This window comes from Myripristis murdjan, chromosome 7 (genome assembly GCF_902150065.1).
Source record: "Myripristis murdjan chromosome 7, fMyrMur1.1, whole genome shotgun sequence".
Lineage (NCBI taxonomy): Eukaryota > Metazoa > Chordata > Actinopteri > Holocentriformes > Holocentridae > Myripristis > Myripristis murdjan.
Window position 1 is genome coordinate 28,705,641 of NC_043986.1, and position 23,547 is coordinate 28,729,187.

A 23,547-nucleotide genomic window follows, 5' to 3' on the forward strand; every position below is an offset into this window, starting at 1 on the left:
AGTGAACCATAGCAGCTTTTATATTTCTCTGAGGAATTCAGGACCAAAATGCAATTATTGGGTATCTGTCAGGCAAGGAAATGTCGTTGTTTCCATCACATAAACTTCACATGGATATGAACAGTTTGGATAAGCAATAGAAAAACGGATGAATCCACAACATTAATCTGCTGGTCACGTGAGAGATGTCTTTGCATTCCTCAATATATCTGAGCTCACCACCTTGGAACAGGGCATTCTGGTTTCAATTACCATTGTTTGGTTGTCATGAATATTTAAATAATTGAAAAAGAATTATTATTGACAGTTTTCTTTTGATAGAGCACAGTGCAACTCCAACTGACTGATTCTAGGAGCAGGTTTTTAGCAGGGAAATCTGTTATCTAAAATCAATATACATACTGTATGTCTTAAGGACAAGCCTCACTTCAGGAAAATAATCTGGATCAGGCTTGACACTTTTAAATCAACTTAAAATACTCACACTGGGGTTCAAATGTCCACGAATGTATGCATAGCCCAGTGTCAGTTCTATTTGTAGTCCAGAAAATCAATGAGAATAAATTCCATTATCCAATAAATTAAATTAAAAAAAACAAACAAGGCCACAAGTGGGGGAACAGAGGCTTTAAAGTGTATTGAAATCACACTCAATCAAAATATTCAATATGGAATACATACGTATCCATGTGAATGCTAACTTTTAAAATCAAAAATGGTCTAACAGAAGAATATAAGTCTGTTCAGGAGAAGACGCATATGAGCACAGGGTCTGTGTGTGACCAGATAAGAGGAGACAAGACATGTAGACATCTTACATTAATGCTGAAAAAAAAGCACAGGCTTAAACGGCTGTACACATAAGTGCTTTAGAGTTGGCTTGGCTGGGTCAATGCGCTAAAGTCTGTACAGTCTACTCACACAACTGCCACTTCAAATCCAGTTCAGACCTGCCGGTTGGTGTTGTTGTGATGTAAAGAGCGACTCTGTGTTGTCAGACCCCCAGCGAGGTCAGAGATCCTGAGCTGCTGATCTTCTTCAGTCTGTTCGCTGCTGCTATCGCAAAGTAGTTTTTCTGCAGGAAGGGCAAAAAAAAAAAGTTCCTGCCTGTGACTTACAGTAGTTTAACTGAAAAAAAAAAAGACTTAATGTAATTTAAAAATCCAGACAAAAACATTGCATGCATGGTCTCACCACATAACATCCTGTCAGTATGACCCAAACTGATATTTTAACAGATTAGAGCACCAGACACCCATCCTGGCACAGGGTGCATGTGTGCAAGGGTGCAAACTGACCTTCCACAGCCTCCTGGCCATGTACTTCTTCAGCAGGACCTGGGACTTGAGCACTATGTTGTTATGTTTGGCCTTCTCTGAAATGTTGTTGAGCCACGGGTGTTTGAGACACTGGGCTGCACTCAGGCGGCCTCTGGACAAAAGCACAAACAGAGGGGTTGGAAATGGCTGCAGAGGCTAAATAATCCTCATTGTGAACAGAAACTAAAAAACAAAGTGAGATAGGCAATTAAAGAGTCACTAAACTCCACATTAAAATCTGTGTGAAGCCTGACCTCTAGTGGTGAAGGTAGGGTGCTTGCGCTTTGGTGGCAGGTGATGTCACCACCATTTGTGCTCTGTAGAAGGGGACATCAGCTGCCACCAAAACCAGCCTACATTACTTTTCACCATTACAGGTCAGGGTGTACAGAGGAGGGGTTTTTAATATTCAACTATATCATCCTTTTAAGCCTCAGTGATCCCCAAAACATTCTCAAATAGGACATGAAAGTCCCTGAAATTGAATTTGCCCTGGGTCCTGCAGGACAGTTAAACCAGAGAGGCTTGTCCCTTACCCCTTCTCTCTGATCAGCAGGTTGGAGATGAAGTCCCTGGCTTCAGCTGAAACGTGCTCAAAGGCCTCCTCGTCAAAGTACCAGTTGACCGCCAGCACGTTACTGAGCGTCTGGCAGTCGTCGTCCCCCAGGAAGGGCGACATGCCGCTCACGCTGCACCGTAACAGTAGACACATGCATTTTCTTAACCCACTTATACGAGTGTCCAGTCCAGCTGACTGAAGGAAATCATGAGAACACAGGGAGAGCATGCAGACTCCGCACAGCATTTTATACCTTGACCTACTTTGATTTTATAGTCGTGAAAATCCCCAGAAATCCCCCTGGAGCGCTCACAGTCACCATTACTACCTCATACATTCTCTAATGTGAGGCGAACAGTTTCTCTGTCTTTTCTGTCTCTTTTGGGTGGTAGTGAATATCATCTAATTCAAGAAAGCTGTCCTATGCCATATGAAAATGTCACTGTAATACCTTTGTAAACCCTGCCTTATCATTAGATTAGTTTGTGCGTGAAAGGCTGTCACATCTTGGGACTCACAGCATGTAGGTGACCACGCCAAGAGTCCACATGTCTGTGGGGAAGGAGACAAAGTCAAAGTTCACCACCTCAGGAGCCAGAAACTCTGGAGTCCCAAAGTTGACCCGCAGCTTCTCCCGTGGTCTGTATCTGTTCAGCAAAGACACAAAACAACAAACACAATAGAACGATCATGGATGATGGAGAAGTACTAGTGAAATAAATAAGAGCCAATGTCACCTGTAGAACATTTTTGGTTTATGGTGGCAGTGTGAAGTGTTTTGTGATTGCGGGTGTAGGCCAGCACTGCAGGTTACAGCTGCAGAGTGAATATGAGCTGCAGTGTTAAAATCTTACCTTCTGGCCAGTCCAAAATCAATAATCTTCACCTGGTGGCTGGTGCGATTCACACAGAGGATATTCTCTGGCTAGAAACCAGGGAAGAATGCAAACCAAACTGAACAGTTTTGTCTATTGTGTGTGTATAAGCTGCATGCTCATGTAAATAGCAAAATACTCATTTTGTACATTGTGATGTGCATTTGTGACTTATTATATACACTTAATGCATAGTTTCTCTGTGCTCCTCAGAGGTGCTTATCCACAATACTGTATTTGTGTGTCTCCATTCACTTCCGTAGCACAACAGGACAGGTCCTAAAATAACACTTTTAGCACATAAACAAGCACGAGCAAAGTGGATTATGCCAACATAAACAGTAATTAGCCCCACCACCTATTTTTTGAGGAAATTAAACTTTTTTTCTCCTATTTGAATTGGAAAATAGATCCAGCAGGCAGCACCTGCAGGAAACTTCCACACAGTAACCTGGTGCCAGGAAGAAACAAACTAATAGTACTTTCACAAATAACTGTAATGACATGAGGAAAAAAATGGGTACTGGAACTTATTTTTTTTATATCAGCATAATCCACTTTGTTTGTTGTTTTGTTTATTTGAAGTTTGAAGTTTGAAGTTTATTTCGGCCAAAAGTAGCAATAGAAATACAGAAAGCATACTAGCACATTAAATGAAATTTGACTATCACATAAGATAAATATACATGTATAATTAATAACAAATGAAAGACCGAAATAGTGTTTGTTAATGTGTTAAAGTAGGAGCTGTTTTGCTGTGATATGGAGGTGAATGACGACATAGAAATCCAGTATTGTGATTAGCAGAGCAGATGATGAGGATGTGTCACCCCAATGTGGACTCACATCATAACCAGGGAACTACACAACCCAACACTCTGCTGAGGTTCAGTTTGGCTTTAAGACTTGCTTTCTCTCCATTACAATATGATTGAACACAGTCGTGACCTTTTACTCACAGTCACACTGCAGTTACATGAATGAGGTTACAAGTCTTTATAGAGAAATGTTTCTCCACACACGTGGACGGTGTGTTGGTGTGCTGTTGTCTGACCTTCAGGTCCAAGTGGAGGACGTACATCTGGTGCATGTAGTGGAGGCCTTCACAGATCTGCCTCACAAACACCATGGCATCCACCTCAGTCAGAGGAGCGCTCTCATCGACGATCCTGTCAAACAGCTCACCTCCCTCCACGCTGACAGACACCACAGCACACACACACACACACACACACACACACACACACACACACAAGATACAACAGCTCATATCTCATTGAAATGATTCAGGTGCATGTTCAAATAAAAGAGAAAAACAAGCCTGCCAGAAGCATAGCTATAGGTTTTTAGTAATGATGGATGAATACTTAAACTCTTTATTCTTGATACCATTTATACCAAGACCTATTTATACCAACCCTCTTGCCCACTGTGAGGGCAAGAGGGTTCAGGTCAGGTTGTAAACAATGATTTGGACCTCTAAATAAACTTGAACTTACTATTCCAGGATCAGCACCACTTGGTTCCTGGTCTCGAATGCGTCATACAGCTGGAGGATGTTCGCATGATTCAGCTGGTTCATCACCTGCACCTCATTCAATGCCATCTCCTGCCACACACACACACACACAGCTTCTAAATATCCTGCTTAATTTCTCTTTGATGAAAGTTTCTTAACAGATATCGCTCTGTCATGAACTTGTTTTCCTCTCTCACTTTCTCCTTGGCGTTGCGAGTGTTGATGATCTTGGCTGCCAGCCTCAGTCCAGATGACCTCTCTGTGCAGGAGTGAACCTTTCCAAAGCGGCCGCTGGGACACACACACACACACACACACACACACACACACACACACACACACACACACACACACACACACAGGAAACTCTTCATCCACACATTCTGCTGCTGCTCTCCTGCTAATGCTTTCACTAAATCACTGGCTTTCAATCTTTTTGTTGTAAAACAAACTAAGGCCTGCGCTTGAGAAAATGTAACGTAAAGTGATTCCAGTATGTTTTAGTGCCATTTTAAGAGTTTTGAGCATATTTTGATGATTAATGGGATAATATTGTGAATTGCAATTATTTTTGCCGGGATAATCATGACATGAAATTTTCGTGTTGTCTCATGCCTTGTGAACCGTCCAGCTAAAGTATGACCACCTGTCCACCTGACCACACTACTCAGTATTTCATGATAATATTACATATGAAAAAATGTTATGACATAATCATCTTCAGTCCCCCAAGAATGATCTCTCATGATTGATGATTTGGGAAGGGATCAATCATCACAAAGCAGTAATTTAAAAGTGTGTGTTCATGTTACAGACAGGTGCAACAATGGACATTAGCGGCAGGGTTCTGCATTGTGCATTAGTGGTATCAGCAGGCAGCTGGGAGGTGGGAATCAGAGCTGGGATCACAGGCCTCACCCTCCCAGGACGTCTTGGTGGATGATGAAAGTGTCGGAAACCGAGGAGGAACAAAGAGAAACACAGCGATGGAGGAATGGAGCGGGCTGGGGAGGAACATCATCTGAGGAAGGACAAAAAACCAGAAAGAGCTGGGCTCAGCTGTCTCAGCCACATTCAGCCTTATCATGATCGCATTTTGACAGGTGGAAATCTATTTTTTTTTACAAGTCAAACTGTATCAAACTTTGATTAAATGCTGCTGTAAAAACAGCTTGCCATGCAGCTTCCTCCTCACAGTTTCCTCCACCTTTCACACGCACATACAAATTTGTTTCAGTGTATGTTTAACCCACTGAAACCTGCACAAATTAATAATAACCCTAACCCAAAACATGAAAAAGAAGGTGATGAGCAAATTAGCAAGAATTTTGTTAAGAGGGTGTAGAGGGAACAAAACACACCTAAATAGAATTCACAGGTTTAGACACACACACACACACACACACACACACACACACAGTGCTCATGTCCTCCTACCTATGACTTTGTGGCATATTTGTGGTGGCGAGGTTTTCCTGGTTTTGTCAGGTGCAGGAGACACCACTCGGATCTGGATCCCACATTCTGGACCAGGACCCAGGGTTGAATTCCTCACAGCAGGGCAGCCTGGATCTAAGGGCCCCGAGCCCTGCAGCCTACAACCACAGCCGTGGGACAGAGGAGTTTAACCAACAGTTACACATTTAAAACGAAATATTCACAACTTTGAAAGAGTGCTGAAATGGATGTAAAACACAGATCGACACATTTTACAGGCAGTCTATCAGACCCATTAGAGATGGAAAATGTGCTAAGGCATGCAAGGGCTGGAAGGGAAACTTATGAAGGTCGACTGAAAGAGGCCATTTAGTCCAAGACCATAATAATGAACAGGAAGCAATTTCAGTGCCAAAAGAGGACCATTATAGAAATATTGGTCTTTTCCAGCACATTTGCCCACTTACTATAGGAGAAAAGATATTTAGTTTTATTTGGTGGAAACTTGACATTTCAGTGCAACAGGCGTGAATCCTGGACATTCCCTTCTTAATAATCACCATTTATCATTAAGAGTTGGTTTAACAAATCAGACTTTACTCCATCAGGTCACCATCTTGAATGCAATAAAGATACTTTTTGACACCAGATGTAAATGGGATGTAAAGACTTAGCCCAGTAGTCACGAGCTTAGATTCCACTGTATCAGCCAAGAGGAAAATGGATCCCAGTGGAAGCAGGTGAGCAGCAGTCAGCACTTAAATATACACATTTTGTTCAGACGGCAGATGTTTTTGGGATGTAGGGATATTGCAGGCACATAAAGACACTGTACGGACAGGAGGATGTCGTGGAGCAGGCACAACATTAGAGCAACTTGATAGCAAGTAAAAGAACTAAGAATGTAGAGACCGGGCTGGAGGGATTTGGAGGCAAACTGAGTCATTATTGGTGCAACCTTTGATGCCCTGCCATCTCCCCAAAATATCACTCTCTGCCTGTCCCTTATGTTCAAGCATAGCTCCTCTGTCAGGATGCACAGTTAGTCTGTAGATGATAAACCTGGTGACATAACCAGCTGTCTGGCAGCAAAACATGGGAGCAATCTATTTAATTTCTCAGGAAAGGATTTTATTGCAGCTGATTTTCTCTGTAAAAGTAGAAAAGTTGCACAACCTTTGGGCAGACGTATTGCATGGACAACTAATGAGACTGGGAAATAGCAGCAGATTTAGGGGAAAGTTAAAATTCTGAGAGGAAATTGGAATTAGAGTGTGTGTTCTGTGTATGACTCACCTCTGGAGAGAGTCTGGACAGCTGGACACATGTCTGAGGGAGGGGCTCTCCACCGTCACCATGGGAACAGCCAATCGGCAGGGCTTTTGAGGCACCGGTGCTTTACGTCCGATCACGCTCTGGCTCTTTAGGTCGACAGCAGCTGATTGGACACTCTTGGCCACTTCTAACACAGGTTGACCTTTGACCTCTTGAGAGTTGGCAGTAATCAGATGAGCTCCCTTTCCTGCGCCCTCCTGTTTCTTGGATGGAGTGTGGATAGCGACCTCATTGTGAATGTTGTCCTGAAAACAACACAAGAGAGTCGAACGATTTCATGCTGCAAAAACGACACATTTTAAATTGTAATTTTATTGAACCTTGCACAAGCATTCAAAAAACAAAATTCTGCATGCAGCCAGATAGAAAGGTAAAAATTTTCAGGCTATAACCAAAGGTTTCCAGAGATACATCTACTAATGTATATTATTTTTAATGAACCAGACATTTTATAAAAAAAAAAAAAAAAAAAAAAAAAACCTTTTCAGCAGCAAAGGTGTTCTTGGCACGCTGACCAGCAGGCAGTGATGCGACTGCCAATGAATTGACTGGATGAGGTTGATCCACTTTAGTCCCTCCTCCAGTGGGCTTTGGGCCTGTCACAAGCCCCTCCTGATCTCTCTGACCTGCCCCTGTACCTGGATAAAATATGTATCATTCATACCATACACTTACATGCAGATTTTTCATAATTTTATAATTCGACAGTGCCAGAACTGATTAAATATCAGATAAAGATGCACAAACTTTGCTCACATTGCTATCAGATCTTTCAACCTTAATTAGGAACTGGACAATTTTAATGAAATTCTGACTCTAATGTAGTGTCACAATAAATAAAGTAATGTAGAGTATAAGCATGCCATTCCATCCAACAAAGTTATATCTAATTTGTACTGCATCACAAATTAAAATGTCAACCTTTGAGCGAAGATCCAGTTCTAAAGACCTGGCACCAACCTTTGACCATGCCAAGAGTCTTCTGCATCTCCTCGATTTTCCTCTCCAGCTTCTCGAGCAGCCTGGACTGAGCAGCCAGTTGTCTCTGTGTGGCCTCATGTTGGTGGCTGTGCATGCTGCAGGTCCGGCACACGGGGCAGCCGCCAGGTCCTGTCCCCAGGAGCAGCTCCAGTTGGTGAGCCAGGCTGTCTATCTTGTCTTCTAATGTGGTTGAACCTGACTGTGGGCTAGGCATCCGGCCTCGCTCCGAAGCCATACTGAATCAGTCCTAGGTTAAGCCTCCAATGAAAAAATAGACATGAGAAACTCAGGGCAGGGGCATACAAGAGGAAAGATTGGCTAAACACTGGAAACTATATGAGAGATCCACACACTCTCAGTAAACTGGAGAAATTCTTTCACTACCTACCTAAACCCCAGCTTCACACATTATCTCAACAGTCAACTGTCCTTGGTTTCCATACCTGCTGAATCTGGATCTGTGTGTCAAAGTAGGGGAGAATCTTTAGGTTGAAAGTCAGCGGGACTGGTTCCACCACAAGGGAACACTCAGTCCACTGGTTTATATCCTTCTCTTCCCGTCCCAGGTCCAGAAATAGCCAGGCGGGAGTTAGAGGAGAACAACAGTGGCTGGGGAGGCTAGAGAATAGTAGCAGATAAGCAAGGTATGTGAGCAGGCTGGACAGACTCACAGACATTTCAGTTGTGACAAACACCTCAGGGCAATTCAAGGATTGGAGTCTGTCAGCAGTATATTCCAGTTTAGAGAATGGTTTACCAGTATCCATTTTCATGCCACTTATCTGTTTTGATAGACTTGGAACTGAAGCAGTGGATTCCCACCCATCTGATAAATTAATCATTATCAAATTTCTCTGTGAGAAGTGCTGATAACCTTGCTGTTCTTGTTGTTGATTGCTAAGTTGTGACGTATTCTTAAATCACGGAAATACTAGAGTAATATTCTGTTTCAGAGGTGTTCAGCTCCAAGATATAGACTTGTATTTTCCTGTACAGATCTGTTTCCATGGATATGGGTAGCAGATGACTGTCTCTTCTTTTGAGAAGTGGATTAAAATAACACAGGCTGGTTCTCAGAGGGTAAAGGTCAATGAGAAAGTGTACCACTCACCAGTACCGCTTAACAAGAGATGGCACTTTAGAGCCTGTTTGGATACCCTTGCATGAAACTGCAAGTAGTGGAGCTCACCAAGGAGAGGACTGTGATTCATTATGGCTGTCACAGATAACCTGGTGAGGGAAGCATGTATATTTCATCTTGTTCAACTTATGGAGAAGATGAGGGAAACACCAGCAAACAGGGATACAGGTAAAGGTTTCCAAAGGCTGCTTTCTGGCCCTGGAAGGTTGTAAGAAAGGACAGCTGAAAGATGTTTGTCTCTGACAGAGAGGGGCAGTAAGTGGTGCTCTGGCACTCCACAAATTGCAAAGCTAGACATCTGATCTAGCTAGATCTGAAAAGCAGGGAGCTCTTGGTATACATTGTGCTCTTTGGGGTGAGACTGCTTCCAGTCTTTTGACTAAAACTCAGGACCTGAATGTTTTCAGAAATGTATCTCAGCTTCTGGATAGACTAAATGGAGTGATCCATCATGCAGATGCAAGTGAAAGTCATGGGCAGGAAGGGAGACAGGACGACCAATGACTCACTGCATGGCATGTCCAACCTGAGGTGGAAAGACAGTGGTGGGGGACTGTAGCTCAACCCACAGTAAATCAGCACCATCAAAGGTGACCTGAAGCCCAATGTGTCAGCACATGCACGAGCGTTGGGATTACAGCAGTCCTCACTGAGACTTTAGGTGTGAGTTGAGAGGCAGACATTAGCTTGCTGACCTCATTTGGGAGACAGGAAGACAGCATGTCTGCCCTGGAAGGCATTCCTAAACACAGTCCTACCGATGGGGGTGAGGCCTCATCAGAGGATAACATCTTTAAGTAGAATTTTTTTTTTTTTTTATGTCCATTGTGAACAATGGTTTATATATGTAATTCCAGGATGTTTTACTCTGGAATTATGTATTTATAAGGTTCATCATATGTTGATCAGAAGTGATAGGCTGGTTTCCATACCCCATGAATTACAGTGTAACTCAGAACAACTTTAAAATACAGGCATGGCTATTCACAAGTGCCTCAGGTGACCCAAGCAAAAATGTGCCTCAGTGTACTTAGAGTTCACAGTTTGCAAATAGTAATAATAATGCTCACCTACAGCAAGAACACTAATGCAAGGCTTGTTATTGACAATAATGTCTTTCCTGTAAAACATAACTCAAAGTGGCAAGTAGTAGCAGTACTGATGCACATCACCCAGTGCCTTCTGGCTTTAAAGAGACCCTTTAAACACTGCATTTAGAAATCCATTCTAAATGTTGGTAGAGGACTGGAGAAAGCCCATTTGTTTGATTGCATGTTAATAATGAGGGACTATGGAGATGCAAATTCTGTATCATCTGTCATGACTTGAAACTCTATGTCACTGTATTTTGTCAATTGTATGAATGTTTGATACATTTAACAAAAAGCTGTGGACTCACTGTCAGGTTTCAGTGTTGACTCCATATAATCAGACACTTGCCTCTACCCACTCATGAGGACACTAAAGTAATAGCTGCTAAGACACCCTTGTAAGTGAGCTTTTTGGATATCATCTGTTGGTTTACATCAAACATGTGCCCTTGTTTATCAAGATCACAAATTCATGAGCCTTTTACAGATACAGGACAAGAAAAGAAACAACTTTAATATTGCATTGAAAATGTCTCAAAAAAAAAAAAAAAAAAAAAAAATTAAATAGAACCATCGTCAGGGAAGGAGTGAGGGACACTGTCCAAGATATAAAATTTACCATGAGAGCTCATCACAGGAAAAGACAAGCCTGAGCCAATCCAAATGGTATAAAATGTCAAGTTTCTGTTAAGAGTTTTTCACAGGTTTTACACATTTAGTGCCTCTAATGTAACTAAAAACACAAATACTAACTTGTTTAAGATGACCAACTGATCCCCCACTCCATCAAAACAAACAAACCACTATATATAGCACAATGTAATAGCCACATGTCAACCTTTGTACTGACAGCTCAGAGGAATTCAAAGGGGTGTATTTACAGTTTGGGTATATTCTTCCTTGAGACTGCATCATTCAAATTGGAGTAAGTCAGAACTATAAAAAGTTAACAATGTCAAAAGGGACAACAAAACATACAGAGACAAAACTGACATAACATTTTAAAATAGACAATTTGTGCAGTTTACAGGCGGAAGCGGTCAGAGAAGTTGGGGGACTGTGGAACTGTGAGCGCCATGTCACTCTTCTTCAGCGACACTGGTTTATACCGCCTGATGGGCTGAGCCTTGTGGACCTGTCGAAGACAACAAGAGGACAGGTAACAGTAAGACTGGGTCTGTTTGCTAGGCTGGGTACTGTAGACAGAAAAATGTAAATAAAAGCAAAACAAAGCACCACCAGAAACAGCCCATCTAAGCATAGCTTAAAATCTAAAAAACACTGAGTAGTAATGAGAGCAAACTAAGACTAGAATCGTTTAGCAATGTGTTGAACAACCTATGTTTTCTCTTATAAACCCTGTTGTCTTGCAGTTTTGCATGTAATATACTTAGTAACACAAAACAGTCTGTCAATAAACAATTTTAAGAAACTTAAAAAAAAAAAAAAAAGGCCTGTCATTTAACAGTGAAAAAAAAATTCACTTATTAAAATGCATACTATTTGAAGGACTTTAATTAGAAAATAGATTTAAAAAAAACTTTACAAGTACCTGCAGATAGCCTATCAAATACTCTAGTGTCAGGGCAGCCTACAGCTGTGGCTACAGCCCAAGGTTTTGCACTTGCCTGTTCTTGACGCATCTTGGCTATTTCCTCCTTCTCCCGCTCCTCCTCCTCTCGTCGCTGCTCCTCTTCCAGGCGAGCCCTGATGGCCTCCTTCTCGCTGGCCAGCCGCTCAAACTCCTGCCACTCCCTGGCCCGCCGCTCTGTTGACAGCTCAAAGGGCTCTGCAACTGTGGAGCAATTAGTGCCTTCTATAGAGTGACGTCAGATGGGTGATGAAGGCAGGGGAACAGAAGTGAGGTGGAGCAAAAGCAAAAGAATGAAGATGCATGGTGTTAATCAGCACATGACAGGGGCAGGACAACAGTGTACAGGGCCTTCAGAAAAGCTGTCTTCACTTGACTTTTCTCGTACCGTATTTCACCCATTAATCGCCCGGCCGCAAATAGCCGCCTGATTCTTATAAACGCCTGGGGTCTACACCCATTTTGCGTATTAAACGTCCACCCGAATAACCGCCGGGGCGATTATTTGCATTATATTGAGGTAACCCAAAATAAGGCTATTCACCTTATTTTTGCAGAAGTAAACAGTTAGCCGCACAATAACTGTGTGGCACTTCCGTTTTCTGTCAAAATAAGAGCTAGCTAATGTTAGAAAAAAAAAAGGGTGTACTGTAATCTTAAATCGACCGACTGTAAATATGTTGGACAGTAACTGTCATTACAACAATGGCCTGGTGCAGGTCTGTGCAAAAATAAATAAAGGCCTGCAGCGAATAGCCACTTGGTTCTTTTAAACACCTGGGGTCCAAGTTGATTTTGCGTATTAAAACACCCAGGCGATTAATTGGGGAAATACGGTATTTTGACATTGCGGTATACAATGATAAAAAAAATTTTTGTTTACCTTCAAAAGCTTTAGAAATTCAGAATGAGAATTTCTGGAGCCAATAACTTTTCATTTATTTTATATTTTAACAGAAAGTCCCACTGAAATTAAAAATCTCAACTGTGTAGTGACCATTCAAATTTTTGTTAAGGTACATCCAGTTCAGAGATGTCACTACAACTGAATCTGTGGCCAAACAAATCAACTAGACATCATTTAGGAGAAAATTAATGTCTATGTAAAAGGATCCTGAGGACAAGTGCATGTTCCTTCAGGAGAATCCCATGGCACTGATCTTGATTCATCCAAGTTTTGCATCTCATTTAACTGTTTTTTGTTTAACAATTAAAATATATATTTTCTTTCAGAACTTGAGTGTTGTGTAGATGGTGTGTGTGACTCGTCACATTCAGGGTGCAATGTCACAAAATACCAAGGCTGAGAGACAACATTTTCTCAAGGCACTGTAACCCTAACGTGGCAGATATAGCTTATCTCAAATATCAGGCTACAAACTTTTCTACTTTTTCATGTTTGGTGCATTCATCAACACTGTGAGCCAAGCCAAGAGTGGGGATCTTCTGTTTTCTTAACTCCATGTCTGCTTGCACCGGGGAGGTAGAGGGAGGGGTGGGGGTGGGGGGGGTGAAGTGCATGCAAACAAGCAGCTTCCTTACCCAGAGCAGGCCGGCTCTCCTTCTTGGGCTGGAAAGGCTCTTTATGAATAATATTGTTGGGCCTTGCTTTGAATATGGCTGCTTCTTCTTGTCGTTTTTGCTCTTCCTTCAGCTAGGTGGGGAGCACAATAAAGTTAAAAAAAAAAAAAGTAGTGCCATGGACCAAGAACAAGCATTTTTAGTGGTAAATCCCAGCATACCGTTTGCTCCCAGCGTTCAGTTTTAGTAGCTCCCCTTTCATCAATAAGCAGCCTAAAAGGCTCGGGCTTGGTGGGCTCCAACACCTTCTTTGGTGGGAGCACCACTGCGTCAAAGTCAGGCAGAGGCTGCGCCTTGAACTTTGGTGCCTTGGGGGATCAAGAGGGGAAAAAAAGTTAGTCAAAGCAGAGGATGTGGCTGAATCCTTAGAGGCACACTTCCATAACTTTTCCAGGACCCTACCTCCTCATTTCTCATGCCTTCGAGTCTCTTCTCTTTCAGTGCCCTCCTTTCTCGTTCCCTCTCCTCAAAAGAGAAAGGACAGACCTCCACATTGTTCTTCTCTGGCAGCCGCGGCTGGAAGGGCAGGCCAAAGTGAGGCACTGGTTTGGCCTTGACTGGTGATGGTTGTTTTACCTGAAACCACAATACAAAAATAATCCACACTCCAAATAAACACATAACAAACAAGGCTTCACCATTTCAGAAAGTAACAACAAAAACACTAAATTTTAAATATAACTGCAAAAATGCAGTGTTCTCTGCAGAATTATGTTATAGCTTTAAATACAACAATACATTCCCACTGTGTCCTTACTTCCTCAACCTTGTGGTCCATGCGAACCCTCTTCTTAAGAGCAAAAGCTGGGGACTCTGGGACAGTCGGGTGAAGAACCCTCTTCTCTGGCACCCCCTGTTGGCAGTAGGAAGGAATTACCATCTTACAACTGTATTCACATGAGATGGGATTAACTGCTGACGTATCTCAGCAGTTATGTAGCAATCAAATGGTCAAACATCAGTAATATGATTAAAGGAGACAAAGCCTAATCCTCTAAATATTTCCCATCATGACAATAGCTTTCATAACTTCAGGGTGTGCTGCTATCAAATAAACACATAAGACCAATACAAAATCTCCAAAAGCTGAATCCAAACAACCATACTGTAGCTACAGCCAAACACTGACATGACACTGATAACTGTTCCAGCACGGCTATTTTGTTGCTCACATACTTCCCAGTTTATTTTGCTTGCTACCATGCTTGTGCCATGCTCAAATCTTATTGAAGACATTATGGAATATGCTCAGTTACATATGTTACAGTGTCTGAAGGCTATAAAGGAACCACAGACATCAATGGCATCATTGCAATGGCATTTTGACACAGGGAAAAACTGTTCTTTAGCATTTTTATCGCGTTACAAAATACATCCATCCTTGCTATTTCGGTCAACCCTAAATCTATATGTTGACATTGTACATAGTGCCATCTTAGTTGCCGCCATCTGTCATCATTTAATATCTCAAACCTGCACATCTATGCCATAAGTAGCCAAAACCATTGTAACCCCCCCCCCCTCTTAAACCCTATCAGCCACACACACCAGGCCAGCCACAAGAGGATTCAAACTCACCACCACGCCTTCCAACATTTTTGTGGGCAACGGCTGGGCATGGAAACCTGGCTTCTCTTCAGCCTCCTGGGGCTTCTTGGTCTGCCTCTCCTGCAGTCTTTTCTCTATCTGCAGCTTAAAGCCTTCCGGTACGGTGGGTTCCTTCACAGCTGGCTTCTTTGGTTTCAATGCGTTCTCCAGTATCTTTCTATTCAACTCCAGGGCCTTAAATTTAAACCTGTTAAAATATAAAAATGTAACTCCACAAACTGTTGCATTTGCTAACTCATCCAATTCACTGAATACAATATAAAGTGAGGAGGTTCCACATAGGTGAGAACTTACTGGTTGAGTTTTTCCACCTCCTCAGCCTCCAGCTCAGCACTGCTCTTAGCAGTGGCGGGTCGGCTCCGCTGGCGGGTCATCAGCTGAGGGGTGTGGGGCTGGGTGATCTTCAGATGGTCACTTTTCACTGGTGAGGGCCCTGACAGATATACACTTTGTGAAACCAAGCAATATTGGTTGGAAGTCATTTCGATTATCCATACTGCTTCAAAATTCCTTATCTAAGCTGCATACAGATATTTCCACTGGACACTTCACTTGAACCATTTGCTAAGGCCTGATTTGAAATACAACTTTGTGGCTAGTATTTCAAAAACTTTGATCTGCTTCAGGGAAAACAAACTTAACAAAAAGTGCAGGGTTTTTCAATACCCAGGTGTTATTTGCATACCTCTCTCCTGACTCTGACGGCTGCGTAAATGGTAGCGGGTGGGGGTTCTTCTCTCGAACTGCTCAATCTGCTGAGCCATGGGCACATAGGCAGCTGACTCCTCTACCTTTCTCTTGTTGCCTGTAGACAGGTTGAAGGGCTTAGGCACTGTAGCACCTTTCAGAGCCTTTGTCTACAAGAATAAAGAGTAACAGCAAAAAAGGAGCCACATTCAGAAGGACGTTTTGGAAAATATTCTGTGACTGTAAGGGGGGGGGGGGTTCCTGAGAACACACAAAGTACCACAGTATCTAATCGATAACTTACTGTGGTGGGGGCGTGTTTGCGGAGCTGACCAACAAAGTCCCCTTCCTTGTCATTTGCACTGGAAGCAGTGTCCGTCTTGACACGAGCATCTGTGCTGAAGTGAAACTCTTTAGGCACTGTTGTGGACAGGGCCAACTTCTTTGTTGGCTGACCTGTAAAATGGAATGACAGTTCTGTTAAAGAGGTACACCAACCAAAATTTGAAGTCCTACAAGACCATGAACTCAGTTTCTATTAACATTCATTTGACTGCTCTGCATTGCATGAATAGTCTCCTGTGGGCATTTTCTTGTAACATTCAGCAAGTTGTTACAATGGTGAAAATTGTATACCAATTACATTGCACAACAAAATTCTCAAGAGGTATAGGCTTGCTCAGTATACTTGCAAAATTAGAGGAACAATGGCCCACATAAAAGCTGCTTGAATTCACATTCAGAAAAAGTTAAACTAATTTAAGTCAATAACTGCCACTTACTGCCAGCCAAAGCAGCTTTGAAGCTCGCCTCATTCCTCTTGCGATGTTCAGCCACTTCCTTCTGGAGATTCCTGATGCGCTCCAGTTCCTGTTCCTCAGAAGTATTTTGGCTGTGTGGACATGAGTACATTCATTATCAAAAATACAACAGCTCTTCTGTATACAGGCAACCAAAGCCACTCATTTTGAAACCCTATTTTCAACTAATACCATCTATGAAAGCAGCCCTGGTAAGGTCCCCTGTCCTGACCTAAAAACAACAGTAATGCCTTCCTATGTTCCTATGTTTATCTTCTGAGTGGCTGAGTCATGTTGTCTAAATGGCAAAAAATAACAGCCCCTCTCAATATTCAGGCCTAACTCACTGTGCACTGGTACTAGCAACTGCATCCCGGGTCTTGGGGACAGCTCTTGAGTTCCGCCGCCCACTCCTGCGGATGTTAACACTGGATCGTCGGGCTGGCCGGTTTGCACTGCTCCTAGAAAAGAGCAATAGTCAGTTGTTGTCTTCACAACAACACCAGGATCTTTTTGCTAGTCAGCCATTTCTGAGAAACAATTACCACCACATGTGACATGCCCAACTGTACTTTTTTGATATGGCTGTAAAAGGCTGTAGCAGTTAACCACAGTAATAGGAAACACTGGATGTTATACATGGCCAGCACCTTTGTGTAAAAAACTGCAAGCAAACACTGGCTGCCTGTGTGTAATGCTGATGAATTCGATTAACTCAAAGATAAGCATGTTCAGCAAACTTTGATCGCCACAAATTAACAAACTCATAATCTTGGAAATTCCATTTAAGGTAAAGGAGGATACCCACAACTATCGTCTGGATTCCAATGGCATGTAAGAAGTGAAAAGGAACTTTTTTTAAAAAATGCAGAAAATGAGGTAGTAGCACAATGGTCATTTGATTAAAACAGTGGTCCTCAACACAGTCCTCAAGGCCCCTGTCCTGCATGTTTTGATTTGAGCTCTACTCTTGCACACCTGACCCAAGTAAGGCCCACATACCTTCATGCAGACACCCTGCTCAGGTAGATCTGTTTCAACCAATCAGCATAAAGCCATTATGGATCAGGTGTGAAAAAGTAGAGCTGAAACAAAAACCTGTAGGACAGGGGGTCTTTGGGTACTGGGTTGGGGATCACTGGATTAAAACAGCATCTACAATGAAACAATGTTAGCTTCTTGCAGGCAGAATAAGTAGGATTTTCCTTTAAAAAAAAAAAAAAGTTACGAGTTAGGCCTTTTTAATAAAAAATAATGTAAAACAATTCCTCTCTATCATCACTTATGACCAACTGAAAATGTGTCTGTATCTGCAGAGACCCTGCCCTCTGCCTGGATTTTCTTGTTTTGCTGAGCTTGGGAATCTTCTGGGCATTGCCCTTAGGGTGGGGGTGTGCCGCTTTCAGCCAATAACACAAAGTGTCAGCTTGATAGCACAGCATCTAATCAGAAGCTATGAAAATCGTGGAGCAAGAAAAAGAGCAAATCCAGCGAGTTGAAAAGCCAAGCAAACGGACCTCATTCTTTGAGAGTGAATCTGGGGTCATCCTCTCACTCAGTGGTCACCCACTGGTGACCACTGAGTGAGAGGATGAGGATGAAGAGGAACACGCTGTTGACTTGCAAAACTGCAAAAATAAATCCTACTCATACTGCCTTTAAAATACTGCTGCTTCATTTGTAATTTTGAGAAAAAGGCATATGCTCAAAGTAGCCCATTTAATGTTTTAGTAATACAAGTAACATACTTGCCAAGCCAGAGTGAGCCAGAAGAAAACTTTTGAATACTCAAATCATTCATGAATTCTTCTTCTGATGTTTTCCACACAAATTTGTTGTTCATGCCCAAGCCACACTGACTGTTAAATGAGTGCATGTGCACCATGGAACCTCTTTTATTTTCCATCCTGGCACCCATATTAACCAATTATAGCAGCCACACAGCCTACATGAGCAGCGCATCTCAGACACAGCTCAAGCCTTACTGAAGTGGCACATCAGCTGGAATTTCAGTGTGGAGCTTAGTTTCTCCGCGCGAGGCATGTGGATCTCAGCAAAAACAAAGGGACATGATCTGCTGATAGTCATATTGACAGCATACCAGCAACATTACATAACAGACACCTTTCACTAATACCTGCAGAATATGCAACTGAATGGAGTAAGTGGGTGCTATTGCCTGTGTGGGTTTCTGGCAACTCTGAACTCGCCAGTCTTGGTCCTGTGTTGCTACTACTTTGTTTCAAAAATACATTGGCCTTTATCAAAGACAAATTTAATGTAAAAACACAGGGCTGTCTCATGCATATAGCAGTAACCATTCTGGCTTGGCCGGCATGCCTTGTAGAGAAGACCACTGACCATGTAACATTTACCATCTGGATTTACAAACCTTCATGAAATAGCCTTACAATAAGCACATGCAGGCAACATATCACCAGTATTTCTAATGGGTACTGAATCCTTGGCATCGCATTACTATCACTCTTCTTACTATACTTCTGGGCTGATTTCAAGACAAAGCCAACTGATAAAACCAGAAAACTTTCCTGCTTTTTGATTACTTTACAGCCTTTCCATCCAACACCATGTGAGAATAGCAACCAAGGAAAGTATTTAGAAAATGTGACACCAATTTGGCCCAAACAGTTGGCCTCAGTTGAGTTAATTCAATCAGAGTTAAGTCATAGAAGTAGGAAGGAAGTAGAGAATCACCTTCCACGTGGATGAAATGGTCTTACACGAGCTATGGACTCACTGCTGTAAATAGGACAGCATCTTTAACTGCATGCTCAGAATTTCATTGTCAGTTATCTATGCTACAGATAAGTTTTGTCACAGTCAGACAGTCGTGCCACTCACCTTCTGTGTTTCTTGACCGGTGGTGCAGCTGGACCACTGGTTGCCTCCTTACGCTTCAACACCCTTTACACACACACACACACACACACACACAGTCTACCATCAACAGTTTCTCTTTACTTTGCCCATGCCTGATATGCAGCTAAAAGAACTGAGTACAAAAGGAAAGAGTAACATTTGTTATAATCACAACAAGTAAGGAAATTTGCTAGTGTGTGTAAATACAAGCCATCACAGAAATTATACCTGCTTGGTTGGGCAGTGGGCTGAGCAGAGGTCTTCCTCTTTGGCTGGGCATCACCCCAGGATGTGACAATGTTTGAGGGTGGTGATGAGTTTTTGGGTCCTGCAACAGAAACATCTCACATGAGCTCAGGTTACACAAGACGTGAAAGTTTACCAAGTCTGATTTAAAAAAAAAAACCTACATGTCAGAATTCAGCAGCACACAGAGCATGCAGCAACAAAAAACAACTTACATTTAGTACAAATCTGATTCAGACTGGTTGCAGCCCTCCTTGTTTAGCATACAAATTGAAATGTTGTAATTCTCTGCTTAATGTCTGTTACAGTAGCTATGCTGTAAATGTGTATATATTAAATGAATACTGGTTGTTATGTATTATAAGTCATCTCTCGTGGACCAAACTTGTATCTTTCCCCAGTCATCAAGTCTTTTAAGTTTTGAAACATACCTGCATCCATATCTTTCTTGACATGAGGAGTTACAACGGCTGTGGGCACATCAGGTTTGTCTGTTCCTCCAAACGCCAGATCATGTCTGATAGGGGTGGCCAGGTAAGCATCTGCTCCACTGGCCTGCTCTTCTGTACACAGTCAGTTAACATGTGATTACTGGATTCCTCTTACATGAACTATAATAAAACATATAACTAAATACAACATATACTATAATATTGAATAACAATTCATATAGAATTGCAATACATATCGATCAACACCCAAGTATCGTGATGGTATTGAATTGTTCCAGTTTCATCACAACAGCATGGGGATTAAATGCCTGTCTCCCCACCCAACTCACAGCCATCTGTTGTGCATAAAGGAGGTTTGTCAGAGGCAGATTCAACTAAAACTACACCACCTCCTCTGGAATGCGTCACTGGTGTTAGACTGGACACACTTCAGCTGAGGGGCTGTCGCGCCATCCTGTGGCCATTCGGGGTATCACATCAGGGCCATTTTACATACCAAAATCGATTATATCTTGGAAAACCATGGCTTCATCACAGACTTAAAATATGACTAAGCTGAGGAGTCATGTGAAGTCAAATAAGGTCCAAATGACACAACATAATGCCTTTAAAGTAGGTCGTAAGGCTGCTAAACAGCTGGTGGTTAATGTTAGTTGAAGTTTGTTCTGCCAGCTAGGAGGAAGCAAAAACACAAAAGACAAACTTACCAAACCAGCTGTCTGCGTTATCTGCATCATCCAAGGCTTTGAAGTCAATTACACGGGACGGGGCATCGAACTCATAGCAGCTGGATGAAGCCTCATCATCCCTGGAGTCGCTTTGTTCCATAATGCAAGGTAGCCAGAATGCGACAACTCACCTACATAAACACAAAACTCTGCATTAAACATTATAACTGGCAGTGTTACAATGCTTAAAACTCAACAACAATCCTCACATGTACAACCATGGTGGTGAATAGAGAATAGAATCAGATAACAGATCGTAAGTTAGCTTGCAGATTTAAAAAAACGCCCCAAAACCACACTCAAGCAAGTAACGTTAACATTAACTGCATCGATTTTTAAGCAACAACAAACTAGTTTACACTAAGAGATAAATAAATCGGTTTTGTCGTAAACTGAAATATCATAGTTTTCACACAACTCCCCTGGTATATGCTAGCGTTAGACCAAGAATAACCACGCGTTGGGCACACAAACAAACTCCTAACGACAGGTCTAACGAAAATGTTAATTCAAGTTAGCTCAAATATGAAAGATACACTCAGCTCTTTTCTGTATTATGCAGTTATCCCATAGTAAAGCAAAATTATAGCCATAAACTGAAGGAATTAACGAATAATTTCTATTAAATAAATAAGCTCACCCAGGCTGCCCACTCCTAACCAGGTCCAGTGAGACTGAACTGTTGCAGGCTCGCAGCGCCAGTCGAGACGTTACTGTTTAAAATCCTTTTGAACCAGCCAATGGCTATCGTCGTTATCGTTTACTCGTCGTTCATTGGCTTCCAGCCGACGAATAAGCGGCGAATTTCCTGTCAGAAGACAGGAAGGAGATGCGAGCAAAACAATAAAAATAAAATCAGTACGTGCCTGTGTATGAAAGTTAGTCGCACACATTAACGTGTAATAATATCGGTTTTGTGATTTTCATATCAAGTTTCAGTTTCTATGGTGATTCTTAAGAGGGAAGACTGATGTAACAGCTTTTAGGCGCATGTTTTCCTCACGAGCGGTGGGGAGCCGAGAGAAATTCTTTCCTGTATCAAAATAAAAGTTCCCTTTCAATTTCAAATGCCGGGAGTTTGAGGGATTTGCAAGTTTGTATATTAAAATAAGTATATTTCGAAAAGCTGTTTGCATGAGATACATGTCGAAAGCTGTAGAAAAGGGTTGTCTCAATGATGTGGTGATGTTAAGTATGTTAATTAGGTAATTAGGTAGCAGCATCCACGTGTGTATGGTGCCATAATACATCTGTGGCATGTGCACAGTGCAAATGCTCATGTTTATCATCTGTGTGCCATGAAAGATGAAGTCCAGCATAGTGACAGGGTTTGACATGTAAAATCTGACCATAAACCTAAACATGCCATGTATTAGCTGAATAAATTAATGAAATAGTGGCAATTATTAATGCGATTTCTTTGGATGTCCTGTTCCCAGTTATGTCAGAGATCAAATCGAGTAGCCTATAATAAATCATTGCAAAAGAAAGTGGATTTATTATCTGAAGTAATAAGTTAAATAGGTTATTTTTCCTCTTTGGCACATGATCATCTTTTTCACAAGAAAGTCACAAGAAACACTGATTTTGTTTGCATTTTTGAATATCCGTTCCATCTTTGTGTGTAAGTTTTTCGTCAGTAGGGGGAGCCACATTTGTCAGACAGCACCATGATTTCATCTGTGTGGAGAGGAATGTTAATCCCAGACATCAGCCTCACTCCACAGGAATTTAAAAGTACACATATGGCACACTTTTACTTTGTTGCTTAGGTACTCTGCAGAACTAGTTTACTGCTCTGTTATAATACCTATAAATAAGATACTCTGAAGCCTACTGGTGGTTTACTCCTGGAAATACTGTATGGGTATCAGTAACAGTGATGATGCATCCTCCTGTATCATTTTTTATTTATCTAAGATTATTCATGCACAAATTGTGCGCTAATAGACCTTTTCACAGCAGCCATTTTGACATGAAATAGCAGGGTAAACACAGCCTTGCCTAGCTGTCTGTCTGAAAGCAGAATCGAGGATGATGTGCTTAATAGGAAATGCACAAATAAATGATAAGTTGCTTGCTTGTCTATTTAGCTGCAGTGAACTTGGCTTTTGGCTTATCTTGACTTTTTTCTAAACTGTCAACAGGACTCACAGTTTCCCAAAAGTTGCTCAAGAGACATAAAAGCAACACCGTGATAAAATTGACAACCATTTTTTTTTATTGAAAATGGAATATCCTGGCAATGATAATGGTAGGACAATGATGCCTTGCTGTAAGTTGTTAGCAGCCAACAAACAAACTGGGTTGCATCCCTTAATTCCTGGTCAGCTTGCAGCCTGTCTGAATGGGCCGTTTGCTCAGAACAGTCTGTTTAGTGCATATCCATGTCCTCCACAAATGGCCAAATATCTTCCATGTGTAATATTGTCTGCACTGTCTGCTCTTCCTCATATTACTTCTACTGGCATCTCCAGTTGATAAAAACACATTGTCATGGCTTACATTGCATAAAAAATCAAATATTTCTCATTGACAGGTATCATGCGTTTGGACTATACAAAGCAGATATCTTTCTTTATCATTATTAAATAACATCCACATGTGCTGAGAATAAAAAGCACATTAATGAATTACATTAAACCAAATTAGTTGATTGACAGTTTCTTAAACTTCATGTTAGGCCTTGGTATCGGTCGTCTCTGGTATTTTTCCAG

General features: G+C 41.8%; 2 protein-coding genes across 4 annotated transcripts; both read right to left on the reverse strand.

The window, feature by feature from the left end:
• Window positions 1–957: 957 nt before the first annotated feature.
• On the reverse strand, window positions 958–8,260 carry mylk2 (myosin light chain kinase 2). The gene is made up of 13 exons (XM_030054823.1): window positions 8,005–8,260; window positions 7,525–7,682; window positions 7,006–7,289; window positions 5,710–5,867; window positions 5,191–5,293; window positions 4,470–4,563; window positions 4,253–4,362; window positions 3,808–3,949; window positions 2,733–2,803; window positions 2,397–2,525; window positions 1,856–2,008; window positions 1,299–1,431; window positions 958–1,075 (listed from the first exon to the last, which is right to left on the reverse strand). The coding sequence occupies exons 1-13, from the start codon at window positions 8,258–8,260 to the stop codon at window positions 995–997; spliced, it is 1,872 nt and encodes a 623-aa protein (XP_029910683.1). The 3' UTR covers window positions 958–994.
• Window positions 8,261–10,745: 2,485 nt separating this feature from the next.
• Window positions 10,746–21,596, reverse strand: tpx2 (TPX2 microtubule nucleation factor). 3 transcript variants are annotated; one of them, XM_030056772.1, is made up of 18 exons: window positions 21,471–21,596; window positions 20,810–20,961; window positions 20,082–20,213; window positions 19,633–19,732; window positions 19,387–19,449; window positions 19,240–19,284; window positions 16,872–16,985; window positions 16,507–16,616; window positions 16,029–16,180; window positions 15,723–15,894; window positions 15,332–15,470; window positions 15,008–15,224; window positions 14,187–14,282; window positions 13,832–14,005; window positions 13,591–13,737; window positions 13,391–13,502; window positions 11,886–12,052; window positions 10,746–11,392 (listed from the first exon to the last, which is right to left on the reverse strand). In XM_030056772.1, exons 2-18 carry the CDS (start codon window positions 20,928–20,930, stop codon window positions 11,282–11,284), a joined length of 2,172 nt encoding a protein of 723 aa, XP_029912632.1. In that variant the 5' UTR covers window positions 20,931–20,961; window positions 21,471–21,596; the 3' UTR covers window positions 10,746–11,281. The 3 variants fall into 3 exon arrangements, with proteins under 3 accessions (XP_029912632.1, XP_029912631.1, XP_029912633.1); XM_030056771.1 differs by having other exon boundaries at window positions 11,886–12,073; XM_030056773.1 differs by lacking the exon at window positions 19,240–19,284 and having other exon boundaries at window positions 11,886–12,073.
• Window positions 21,597–23,547: the final 1,951 nt, after the last annotated feature.

Coding starts and splice junctions, on each gene's coding strand:
- mylk2 (XM_030054823.1), bottom strand. CDS start 8,260: ATGGCTTCGGAGCGAGGCCGGATGCCTAGCCCACAGTCAGGTTCAACC. Junction 7,683..8,004: donor GACTCTTGGCATGGTCAAAG/GTTGGTGCCAGG, acceptor TATTTTATCCAG/GTACAGGGGCAGGTCAGAGA. Junction 7,290..7,524: donor ACACCTTTGCTGCTGAAAAG/GTTTTTTTTTTT, acceptor TGTTGTTTTCAG/GACAACATTCACAATGAGGT.
- tpx2 (XM_030056771.1), bottom strand. CDS start 20,930: ATGGAACAAAGCGACTCCAGGGATGATGAGGCTTCATCCAGCTGCTAT. Junction 19,733..20,081: donor CAAGAAAGATATGGATGCAG/GTATGTTTCAAA, acceptor TTTCTGTTGCAG/GACCCAAAAACTCATCACCA. Junction 16,986..19,239: donor CCATTTCATCCACGTGGAAG/GTGATTCTCTAC, acceptor GCTCTTTTCTAG/GAGCAGTGCAAACCGGCCAG.